General features: G+C 35.1%; 1 protein-coding gene across 12 annotated transcripts in view; it reads right to left on the bottom strand.

Annotated features, from left to right (window-relative positions):
• Positions 1 to 1,332: 1,332 nt before the first annotated feature.
• Positions 1,333 to 13,228, bottom strand: part of SMAD2 (SMAD family member 2) — an 89,780-nt gene continuing 77,884 nt past the window's right edge. For all 12 annotated transcript variants that reach the window (XM_063597276.1, XM_063597275.1, XM_055102648.2 and 9 more), the window contains 5 exons: positions 11,666 to 11,719; positions 9,553 to 9,765; positions 6,742 to 6,879; positions 6,419 to 6,563; positions 1,333 to 3,032 (listed from right to left, as the gene is read on the bottom strand). In XM_063597276.1, coding sequence (XP_063453346.1) covers positions 2,909 to 3,032; positions 6,419 to 6,563; positions 6,742 to 6,879; positions 9,553 to 9,765; positions 11,666 to 11,719 — 674 coding nt within the window. In that variant the 3' untranslated portion in view covers positions 1,333 to 2,908. The remainder of the gene's footprint in view (positions 3,033 to 6,418; positions 6,564 to 6,741; positions 6,880 to 9,552; positions 9,766 to 11,665; positions 11,720 to 13,228) is intronic.

Below are 13,228 nucleotides of genomic sequence, written 5' to 3' on the forward strand. Positions count from 1 at the left end.
TGAAGAATAAATCCTAAGTAATGTTGCTAATTTAAATAAAGACAAAAATTCAACAAAGAGGGGATTCTATCACTTAGAAAAATGAAAACCACACCTATAAATGGGGGGAGGGGCAGAAAACAAAAAAAAATCAGGCCACAGTAGATAAAATACAAAAAACATCATCTCGTTAAAAAGCATCAAACACATTCACACAAATGTAATTACAACCATGAAGTAAACTGCTCAACAGGTGTTTTCAAAGAGTTGAGTCCCAATTTCATACTGTACAGAAAAATCGCATCAGAACTGTAGAGATGCGCTCCACTACTGAAACAGCATAGTAGGCACTGCTTGACCTAACACAGTAATGCAAGAGTAACCACCAAGATCAGGACCTTCTACCACTTTCAGAGTTGTTTTCTGCCCCTGCAACTGTTCCCTAACACCATTACAAGTTCTCAAGTAAGAAAAAGAAGGGCAGAGGCTCCACTGAGTATCTCCTACAGGCCTGACAGTGGTATTACCTAGGACATTTACTCTGCTCACAAGATGGGTAGTGGAAGACATAATTACTGGACAGCACAAAGTCTGGAAGCAAGCAGCAGGGCACTAAAACAGTGAGAGTTTACACAACAAAAGCTTGTTAAATTAAGTAGTACTGATGTGGTGCAAATGAAATTTTTACAGCAAAGGTTGAGGAAGAAGATATGTTAGTGAGAATCACATGAAGCAGACCATCACAAAATAAGGCCACCTTCAAAATGTTATGAACTGTAGAACCATTCTGATCTTCAAGTTTGGATTTGTATAGAGGTTTCTATATAAAGCATTAATACCTAATCAGGAGTTTCCTTTAGTGTGAACCTTTTTGCATTTGATGCTATTCTCTTTGCCAGGAATGCTTATCTCCCCTGGCTCCTCACTTGGCTTGCTTCTTTAATGTCAGGTGTTAGCTCATGCATCCTTTCCTTAGAGGCTTTCCTTGATGTCCTACCTGAAGCATCCCATCTGTTATTCTCCAGTACAGTACCCTGTTTATCTCCTTCATAGACAAGTAAGATAATTAAGGGTTAGTGTAACTGCTGTCTCAGCAAAGGCAGGAACTGTAGTTGTCTTGTTCACCTTTACCCAAAGACTAAGAAAAGTTCCTGGTACAAACAGGTGAACAATAAATATTTGTTGAATGAATAAAAAATTACTATACCAAATTTACATGAACACATACATATACACACAAATATAGGAAAATGGGGAGTACCCAATAGAAAACCACCAAATGTTGAAAGTATTGAAAATGATACCTATAGAGACAGGTGGATATGATTTCAAAGAACAAGTACCAAAGACAGCTTCAAAAATATGAAAATTTATGAAAAGACGACCAGGAGTGGTTATTTTCCATTTCTACTAAGATGTAAACAAGAAGAAATGTTTAAACTGCAATGAGTCAACATTAGACATAATAATTATTTGCTGCAGAATGAACTAGCAACAGAGTTTCGGAAATCTCCTCTCACTACAGAGCATGAAATACTGTCAATCACAAAACCAGGATCAGTTAAGAACAGCTCAGACTGCAGGTAACTTATAAGCTAAAAAACTTGCTAAATAAATGGCTTTTCCCCCAATTTTTAAAATTCTGAATTCATAATTATGTGTAGAATAACAATCAATTTATAAACTGAATACAACATACTTTAAAAACAGATGGCCCATATCTGCTGATCGTACCTCAGCATCACTTTTCTAGGTATTTTGCAGAAACAATTACATTTACAAAAGGCCCATTTCATAATGCAATCTGTTAACTAAACCAAATCAAACTACTCGAAGAGCAGAAGGTCTGCTGTTGAAATATTGTAAAATACCTTTGGAAAAACGGTATTTATAGATTAGCTTTTTTAAAAAGGGATAAATATGTGGAAGTAATTCTAGCATATCCCTGAAAATAATTATACTGCCACCTATGCATTTTTTATGAGGTGGAAGGATAAATCAACAGACTGCTAGATTATACAAGCCAATTATTCCTGTTGAAATTTGGGCATAAGACAAAGGGACTTTCTCCATATGAATTCTTACTGTATCCCAGAATTAACTGGTGCCAGCAGTATCAATGCAACTATTACTGGTGATGATGTCATGTTATGCTGTTTTGATTATGAGGACAAAAATGGGAATGGAAAAAAGAGGCTTGGAAAGGTTTTCGGTATGGTTTCCTTATAATAAGATTTAGCAGTTAAAAACAAACAAAAACAAAAAAAACAAAACACCACAAAAAGAATGACTGTTTAAGCCCCACTGAACACATTAAGGTCAAGGATTTCAAAAGTTAATCCACTTTTCTTCCCCCAAGAGTTTATTTTTGGTAAAAGGCAGAAAAATTAGTTTTTCTACAAGGAAAATCTGCTTCTAAATAATTTGAAAATCTTGATATATATTATATATTAAAAAAGACACACAAAAATAACAGAGAAGTGGGAATAACAGATTAGGTACTGTAACTTTATAAAGGTTTGCCTAGATCAAGAAGCAGCGCACACACACACCTCATCTATGCAAACTAAAAATGTATATAAACAGCACAATACTGTGATACTGGATCATGATACATTACCTGTACACGTAACTACTACTGTTATTAATAAACCTTTGGGACACTCAGTTTTATGCCCAATAAGACATCATTAAGTCTTTAAAATCTTCTCTTCCTCTTTAATGGGAGAGTATTTCTAGACACTAATTTTCCCATCTAATATTCAAATATAGGAAACAGATTCCACAAGGTGCTTTAATTGATGAGACCTCAAGTGCTGTTTTCTCTCTTGAACTTTTGGATAGTAAACAGTCCATAGGGACCACACACAATGCTATGACAGAAGAGTTGTTACATTAAGTCTTTTCATGGGACTTGATTGGTGAAGCTTTATGACATGCTTGAGCAACGCACTGAAGGGGATCCCATCTGAGTTAATACTTTGTCCAACCACTGTAGAGGTCCATTCAGATGAAGTTCAATCCAGCAAGGAGTACTTGTTACCGTCTGCCTTCTGTTTAAAAGAATACAGGAAAATGATTATGAAATTCAAGTCCACAGGCAGGGAAAATGGCTATGCTTAGGTACACTGCATTAAAAATTTACAGAAATTAAAAGGTTGTGTATATAATTTTGGACACGATTATTCCGCAAAATGGTTGCTCCTCAAAGTCAAAGTACTTCTGATGACCTTGTTTTAGAAGTGATTTACAAGAACATCTTTTTCTCATCACACTAAAATTAATAAGGTGATCTTATTATTCACCATCATCCAAAATGGAACACCTGAGAGAGAATGTAGATACTATTAATATCAGGCCAGGGCCAGGCGTGGTGGCTCACACCTGTAAGCCCAGCACTTTGGGAGGCCGAGGCAGGCGGATCACAAGGTCAAGAGATTGAGACCATCCTGGCCAACATGGTGAAACCCCGTCTCTACTAAAAATACAAAAATTAGCTGGGCGTGGTGGCATGTGCCTGTAGTCCCAGCTACTCAGGAGGCTGAGACAGGAGAGTCACTTGAACCCAAGAGGCAGAGGCTGCAGTGAGCCGAGATCATGCCACTGCACTCTAGCCTGGCGACAGAGTGAGACTCTGTCTTGGGGGGGGGGGGGGGTATCAGGCCAAAAGGAGACACGTGAATCAGGATTGTCCAAGCAAACCAAGACATAAAGTAACTGTACTTACCAAATCAACCACAGAATAGTAGATACTCAAATATCAAACAGAATCTAAGTAAAAGTATACCAAAGCAAAAACAAAATTTTGGCCCAAGCTAAACCCACACCACAGAGAGTGTTAAAAGCTGGAATTCAACTTTCCCTGCCAAAGCCAATGAACATCCCTCTTAGCAACACCATTCGGGCTTTTAATAGTGCTTCAACAAAAGGGGCAACTCTAAGAGAATTACAAATTATTCAATGACATCCTGTCACTTCCATGCACTGATTTTAGTTCCATCTTATTTGCTATACAGAATAAAGTCAATAAATCCACTTGCTTCTACAAACTAACAGCCCTTCAAATACGAGAAAAGCCCATTATCAACTCTTCATCTCCAAGCAACACATGTTCAATGTAATTTAAAACTGTACTTCCAAGGATGTCATTTTCTGAGGCAGATGTTATCAGTGCCCCACTATACCCTTTGGATTTTTCAGTGTGCTCTAGACAACTTCCAACTGCAGGTATCTGCATTTCTGTGCCCAGGAACTTCTCTGATATACCCAAAAAGGCTAGAGGTGCCAGGAAATAAGCATCCCCAGGAGCAGCCCTCAACCAAGGAAACAGAAATTGACATTTACGTGCCCAGCACTTCTGTTCCCCTGGGTAGGATAATTCTGTAGACTGTTTACTGTTTCCTAGAGTTTCCCCAAGGGTGTCAGTTCTAGTGACCCACCCACTCTGGCAGATGGCTTAACAATGGTCCTGGCTGCCCTGTTTTCCCCTGTCCCACTTCCCTTTCTAGAATAATCCATAATCCAGGTCACCCAATGGGAGTAGGTTTAAGAAGGCTGCCACTCGATTAAATACAAATTCTTCATACATCTAAATTTCCTGTTTACTACATTTCCTCATTTTTGTGCTAACAACCAAGATGACATTAAGGAAATTAAAAAAAAAATAGTTTTAGAAACCTAAACATTAGGTCTATTTCCTCAGCTCCAGAATGATTACAGACAGTAAGTTCCTGGTAGCTACCCACATATCCACAGATAGATGGATATTTGCCATTTTGATTTGTAAATGTTACAGGAAACTACTTGATTTTCCAAAGTCAGATGTACCTGACTCCCAATACTCATAAAAACATACTGCATATTACTGCTTCTGTAATTACAGATTTTACTTTATCTGTGAGTTAAAGAACAGCAGATTCCACAGTGAATGAAGAAGGGCAGTATCTTTACCAAGTAAAACTGTTCTTAGCAGATCTATAGATATACATGGAATTCTCTCTGTAATTCACTCCTACTTCCACTAAATTCCTACCATATTTTGCATTAATCTAACCTTCTGAAGAACAAAAAAAAGTCTGACCTGAAATCTTATTAGACAATATAATTTAAATCTAATTTTGCTATCAACTCAGGTCAAGTCTAATTTTAAAAAACGGCATTCAGCATTCTTAACAGGTAACAACATCTCAAAAGGGTAATAATCAAAACAGAACTACAGCAAAATCACAAAATGAATTATTCTACCAATATAACTCAGAAAAAAATAGTGACAAGTCTTCATTCTCTGATACAAATATATACCATATATTTTTAAATGTATTCAACAAGTAGACCTCACATTGCACAATCTCAAATCAGATTTCTGACAAAACTTAAGATAGACAAGCAAGTCCAAAACAAATAAATTTGGAAGGGACTAAATTGCTGGAAGAAGCAGGAATACAATCACTATATTACATGAATATTTCTTAAGCAGGCATATGGAGTAAGCAATACGAATTGAAGAAAGACTAAGTATTTTACCTAATTCCTACTCTTAAATATGGTCAAGAAGTCTTCTCTCTCTTTGATGTGAAATCCAATCTATTGTTTAATTCATCAATAATCTAGACTATCTTATCCACTGATGACAAATTAGTTTTTGTAAAACTTAAACATAATTGTTACTACTATCCTTATAAAAGAGGTAAAGAGTCCAGGAGAACTATCTTCCAGTCCCATCTCAACCACTTATAATGTAACCTTGGGCAAATTATCAGCTTTCTATGTCTATTTCCAAATATGTATTAGTTTGAACCATTTGTTACCTGCAACGATGGCAATTTCATATATTTCAACCTTACAAAGAATGAATTGACAACAGAAATAATAATTTTTAGATACTACACTTAAAACAGCACAGTGCCTGGCACATTAGCAAGTATTCCTTCTACTTCTGAATGAAGTTCCTCCTCTTAACCTACATCTAGTTTGTCTCAATTTAATTGTCCAGCCTTATTTTTCTATTCTCCAAACTGAATTGCTATGCTATTGTCAAGATTATCACTTCCCAACTCTGCCCACCCCATTTATGACTATTGAAATCCAATGCACCTTTTACAACTAGATCATGTGCCATCAAGTTTTCCTTGAGCACCGTGTGCAAACATCTCTCCTTCCATAAACTGACATAACCCTTCATATACACCCCTTTTATGATATTTAACACTCTGAATTATGTTAAAATGCACGCCTGTGCATGTTTTAATATCTTCCATAATGGCAGCTCGGTAATTTGCAACAGTTTTGAATTTGGAGGCCTCCAACTTTATTTTACATAAAGATCAGCTGACTCTATAACCTCACTGAAAATAGATACAAATGAACTCCAGAATATGCAAGAATGCAATGAAACATAATTACACTGTGGAAATTTAAGAACCAAATATGTATTTCATACCGGTATTCTGCTCCCCACCCTTTCACAAAACTCATTCTTATGGTGCACATTCTAGTTAGCTGATAGACGGCTTCAAAACCCTGATTAACAGACTGAGCCAGAAGAGCAGCAAATTCCTGGTTGTTGAAGATCTTCAGATTACAGCCTATGATTAAAAAAGGTAAAAGAAATTGTCAAAAGAGTATCACTATTAAAAAGTAATTTTAAAAGGGTTACAAGTTTTAGAATATGAGCATGCAATCATCTACCGATTCCTAAAATTAGCAACAAGAAAAACTAAGCAAGTTGACATGATAGGTTTATGTACATTATTGAATCCATACCTGGTGGAATTTTACACACTGTTGCAGGGTGCCAGCCATATCTCTGATTACAATTGGGGCTCTGCACAAAGATTGCACTATCACTTAGGCACTCAGCAAAAACTTCCCCACCTATGTAGTATAAGCGCACTCCTCTTCCTGAAACAAAATACAAATGAGATTAGTTTTGTAACATTTACTATTTCAGTGTGACTTTGGAAGCATTTTCTTGGAAAAATTCTAAAATGATATAAGGTATTTCCAGGATCTTTTTCACAGATAATGTCTTTCTGAAGTCTAACTTTAAATATACTACTGTATATTTCTCCCAAGTATTTTCTAACAATAATTTTATTGATTTTAAAATACATGTGTACTGACTGAAAGTATTTAAACAATGTAGAAAAAGTACACATAGTAAAATAGTTTCATACAAATGATATATATTAAGATAAGTAAAAGATTGAGTTAATTTTGAAGGAATTCACTAATGTTTGGAGAAATATATCTTCATTACAACTGTATTTTCTTAGAGATCCCACTTAATGTTAAGAAAAAAGATGTAAAACCATCAAGAAGAGTCATTTGCCATTTTAAAAACTATATATTATGGTGGAAACCCAACCTCTAGATGTATAAGCATGATTAGGTGAGAAAAAATTCTACTGGGAGATTTTTAATATACTTCTTTCAGAATCTGAGAGATCACAGATGCAAAATAATATGAGATATAAGAATTAAAAAAAAATTGTGAGAGGCAGAGTTCTAACATGACACCTAAGAGTCTCAGCCCTGAGGTGCACATATATTCTCTGTTAATCAAACACTAGGTGCTGCTGTTAAGGATTTTTTCAGATGTAATTAAGGCAGCAAATCAGTTAACCTTAATCAGGCAATCCTTTAAAAGGGACTAGACTGTCATAGGCTAAGTGATTCAAAGCATGAAAGGTATTCAACACAAGAGACATTCTCCATTGCTGACTTTGAAGATGGATGGCACCATGTGACAAGGAATTCCGGAGGCATCTAGGAGCTGAATTCTGCCACAACCATGTGGGCTTAGAAGAGGACCTCAAGCTCCAGATAAGAACACAGGCCAGCTGATACCTCAATTTTGGCCTTGTTAAACCCTGAAAAGACCGCCTAACCCATGTCTGGACTCCTGACCCACAGAAACCGTGAGGTAAAAAACTGATGTTTTAGGCCACTGAGTTTGTGGTAATTTGTTACACAGCAAAAGAAAACTAATCAAACAACTAACATTCCAGATTTAATACAGAACCTGGTACGCTGGTTCTGTTAAGACTATGGAATATCTGTAAAACAGTCATGCACATGGTCATTGGGAAAACACTAAGTCCAAAAAGTAGAGATTTTTCAGGCTATATTCCCTGATCAATATCACCTATAAAACTAGAAATAAAAAAATTTTTAAAATCCAATAACGACAGCAATCTAAAACTTTGGAGGGAGAAGAGAATAAGGCAGAGAAAACCCATTAAATTTTTTTGCAGAACCCCAATTAAGACACAAAAACAAAAAACTATTTTAGTTAAAGCACCTACAGTGACACTGGGTATCTTAATAAGATTATCCAAATTTATACATCAAGCAAGATTTGAGAACTTCCACTTGGAACCAAGTAATAGATCTTCTAGTCACTATCATTTTGCAGTATCAAAATCACACTTTGATAACCAGCATTACTTCTCACAGGAAGTAATGGTTAATTAGAAAAAAAACAGAAGCAAACTACTGTTAAAAGAAGTTACTTTAAGGTGATGAGAATGATGTTCAATTATGAATGGTTCTCACACTTTTTCACTTCATCATTAAGGAAATACTGAGGACCCCAAAGAGCTTTTGTTTATGTGAATATTATGGAAAATGACCATATTAGATATAAAAACTGAGATTTAAAAAATTCATTTAAAAATCAAATCCATTACATATTAACAATGTTTATAAAAAACAACTGTATTTCCAAAGCAAAAAAAAAAAAAAAAATAGAGTGGCAACATTTCACCATTTTTGTCTATGAAAAACAACATTTCCAAAGCAAAAAAAAAAAAAAAAAATAGAGTGGCAACATTTCAACATTCATGTCTAGTGTAACAGAATTGGAGTCTCATTATCAAATCTACATTTCATCTCTTGCAAAATCATATGCATGTAGGCTCTGGAATACTCCACTGTACAGTCATGAGAGAATGAGAGTAGAAATGGCAAACAGCATCTCAGTACTACTATGAAAATAGCTTTGACCTCACAAACTAGCTGAAAGGGTTTCTGGGACTACCAGAAGTCCCCAGACCACATTTTGAGATGTCCCTGAATTATATTTTGAACTATATTAAATGCAGTTCTTGTTTTAGATATCTCATTTCAGATGAACAGCAAGCAGATTTCATTTAATATATAAACTCACCAAAGGGGGAAAAAACCTGGGAGCTATATAAAGAAACTGAAAAAAAAACAAAAACAAAACAAAAAAAAAAACATGATTTATAAAAAAGTATTAACCCCCAAATCTGAACATGGCAATTTTATGACTGGTAGAGACTCAGCAAATTAAACTTATCTTAACACATATTTATTGAAGAACTTTCCAGTACCAAGGGTGCCAAATAAAAGTTGAAGAGTTTGCAGCTGAAGCATCACCAGGATCTATTAGAAGCAGTGAAGCCTGTGCACTTAAATGTGTCGGCACTTAAACCACCAGAGAGAAAGCTGGTTTTACTGCACACAAGCTTCTTGATGTGGCACACCACGCAATGCCTACATTATGAGTATACAGCATTTATTTTTCACAACAAGGAAAATAAAACATACCTATATGCCTTCTTGTCATTTCTACTGTGGCATTTCGGTTAACATTGGAGAGTAAACCTAAGCAGAACCTCTCTGAATTTGATGGGTCTGTAAAGCCATCTACAGTGAGTGAGGGCTGTGATGCATGGAAGGTTTCTCCAACCCTCTGATTTAATTCATAATATGCTATTGAACACCAAAATGCAGGTTCTGAGTAAGTAACTGGCTGTAAATCTGAAAAAGAAAAAAAATAAAAAAATAATAAAAGGAAGAAATGTGTGAACAATTCAAGCCAAAAATAGATTTAATATAATCATCTTTACATGCTCTATGCCAGCCTGCACTGGCAAAAGCTCAGGAAGTAGACATAGTATCTGTTATCGGTTTCCATAGATCATACCAGATTTTCAGTATTTTTCACACAAAACTCCAGTTTCATAGATCATACCAGATTTTTTCAAATTTCTCCCATGTCATTAAATCACTTTATGTTGGATTCTTTGTTTTACCAGTAGTTTTAGTCTAGCTCCTGTTCAAATACAAAACAATCATAGGCAAAGTCAGTCAACTTGCCATACTTGGTGCATTTCTAAAGCACATAAAAAAGCTAAAGTGGGGTAAGATAAAGCCAGAGCAAAGATTAATGAGTCAAAAGCCACACAAAGAAAAACAGTAATAATAAAAGGATACAAAATATGACATATTTTTGACATTTGTCTATTTTAACATCATACTCTTGGTGAGATACCCTAGCTACAAAAAGAGAAAACCCACTCATACATAAGAACCAGAAAGCAGTAACACACAAAGATCATGCAAGTGGAAACAGACCATAGAGTCAAAAGACTACTTATTTCACTGGAAAACTATATATTTAGCTTCTGCAGTTTTGACTAAAACATATCATAAGGAATACTGCAAAAGAAAAAAACCTCACAATTTTGTAGAATAAATTCCAAACATGTAACAACCGAAGAGAAATTGTGAAATAGGGTAAAATGAGGGCAAAAATAATAATAGTAATACAGAAATGTATATATATATAGTCATCCCTTGGCATTTACAGGGGATTGGTTCTAGGACCGGCTCCCCCTAACTAAACACCCTTAGATGTTCAAGTCCCTGACATAAAAGGGTGTAGTATTTCCATGTAACTTAAATTCACGTCATCCTGTATACTTTAAATAATCTCTGGATTACTTATAATACCTAACAATATAAATGCTATACAAATATTTGTTATACTGTATTTTAAAATTTGGGCCCAGCACGATGGCTCACGCCTGTAATCCCAGCACTTTAGGAGGTCAAGGTGGGTGATTCGTTTGAGGCCAGGAGTTTGAGACCAGCCTGGGCAACATAGTGAAACCCCATCTCTACTAAAAATACAAAAATTAGCTGGGTGTGGTGGCATGCACCTGTAGTCCCAGCTACTCAGGAGGCTGAGGCAGAGAATTGCTTGAACCCAGGAGGCAGAGGTTGCAGTGAGCCGAGATTGCGCCACTGCACTCTAGCCTGGGCGACAGAGCAAGACTCTGTCTCAAAAAATAAATAAAAATAAATACAATTTGTATTAGTTTTTACTGTCGTATTATTTTCATTTTTTCCCGATTATTTTCAATCTGCAGTTGGTTGAATCTGCAGATGCTGAACGCATGGTTATGAAGGGACCATACACATACACATTTGTACATATATGTGCACACTCTCATATATATATTATATATATAATATATATATATAAATCCCCATACTACGTATACATGTATACATATTTATGTCAATGTGTATATATGTAATACACATACCTCTTTTATTAATTACATCATAAAATAAACATAACCATAAAAATCTAGCCATAACAGGTTATATAATTTTCTATGAGGAATATGATTTCAATAATAAATAGATTATACCTATTTCTTATATGTGCCAGCAGAAAAGACTTAATAATTTTGAGGGATGGTGTCAATATTCTTTTTAAAAAGCACTACTTTAACCACATACATAATTATTTGGCTATTCATTAGGATCCCTTTCTTGGATATATAAAAAATAACTCCTAGAGATGATTTTTATTATTAAGTAGGTGATACAGTATAAAAATGATGAGGGGAACATATGTGCAACTTACCCAAGCTATGATTAACAGGGGAAAGAGTAGTAGGAGATAGTTCTGCTGGAGATCCTAAAACAAAAGGATTTAATTTAAAAATAAATGAAGTATTTCCAGAACTTCTGATCAAGTAATCATAAAACTAGCTTTATCTGGTTATAATTATCAACAATAATACAAAGATAATTTAAATACCAAGAATTCAGAATATGTAAGTGCTTAAATTTAGTTTAATTTGTGGGGGGTCGGGGGAAGAGAAGGGGGGGTTCCAGTATAAAAGGTGCAACAGTTTTGGCTTCTAGCCCACCAGTTCATCTTCCCAAAGATATCTAATGTTGACGGTTCCTTGGGTATCTTTCCAAACTACTCTATGAACCACATAAGCAAATACATTTTTGTTCTGTGTCCTTTCTTTTCATATACAAGTGGTAACCGTTTTTCATCTTCTATATTATTCTATCAGATTGTTCACAATGTGTTTCCTTATTTGTCTACATATCAATTAGTCACATAACATCGGGATCCCATATTGATGGATATTCAAGCTATTTTCAATCTTTTGCTATAAGAACCAATGCTTTGAGATTGCAATAACTAATCTTGACCGTTTTGCACGCTTCCAATCACATCTGAAAGATACATTCTTCAAGAAACTGCCAGGTCAAAAGGTTTGTGTATTTGCAATTTTGATAGATTTGGGTAAAATTATCATTCATCAAGGTTGTACCAGTTTACATTCCCAGTCACAACATAGTAAAGGGATGCTTGAGGTGTTATTGCTTCTAGATGAAAACATGGTCACAAGTACAGTTTTAATTTTGAGTAGCTTTACACATGTTTATATTATATTTCCTTCCTGTGATAGTCTGTTCTTTTCTTTTGCGATGTTGATCATTTTCTTACTGATTGTTTGAAAGCTCTTTATGTGTATTAGGGATGTAAGTCTTCTTATGGTATGAGCTACAAATATTTAATCATTGGTCTTATGACTCTTAATCCTAATTTTGATCATGTAGCACTAAAATAAAAGCCCTTCTACAAGATTTATCAATCATCTTTGGGTTAGCATCACACTTTGGGATAAAACAGTGATGACGGTGGATATCTTACTCTTGACTTTTAGGGTAATGTTTCTACCATTTTCCCATTAAGCATGGCATTGGCTTTCAGGCTAACAGTAATAAAATATTTATTTAGGATTTTTGCATCAATAGTCTCAAGCAATACAAGCCTGAAGATTTACATGAGTGCTATGTTTGTAAGGCTCTGTGGTCAATGTTATGACAATCTAGCAGCTTTATCCTCTGCAAAGGTTTAAATAGTATTATAACAGCATATTCTTTAAAAGTGTGGTAGAATTCTTCTGTGAAATTATAGTTAGTAACTTTCTAGGGTTTACTACGAGACATTATTCTATGAAGGGTGACTTGTTCAGATAGCTCTATTTTCTGGAGTCAGTTCTGGTAAATTACACTTTCTTAGAAAATGATCTATTTCTTCTTTTGGGTAAACAGGCTAAATCTAATCAAGAAAATAAGGGGGCACAAATATACAAAATAAGAACCACCAGAGACAACATAT

Source organism: Pan paniscus, chromosome 17 (genome assembly GCF_029289425.2).
Source record: "Pan paniscus chromosome 17, NHGRI_mPanPan1-v2.0_pri, whole genome shotgun sequence".
NCBI lineage: Eukaryota > Metazoa > Chordata > Mammalia > Primates > Hominidae > Pan > Pan paniscus.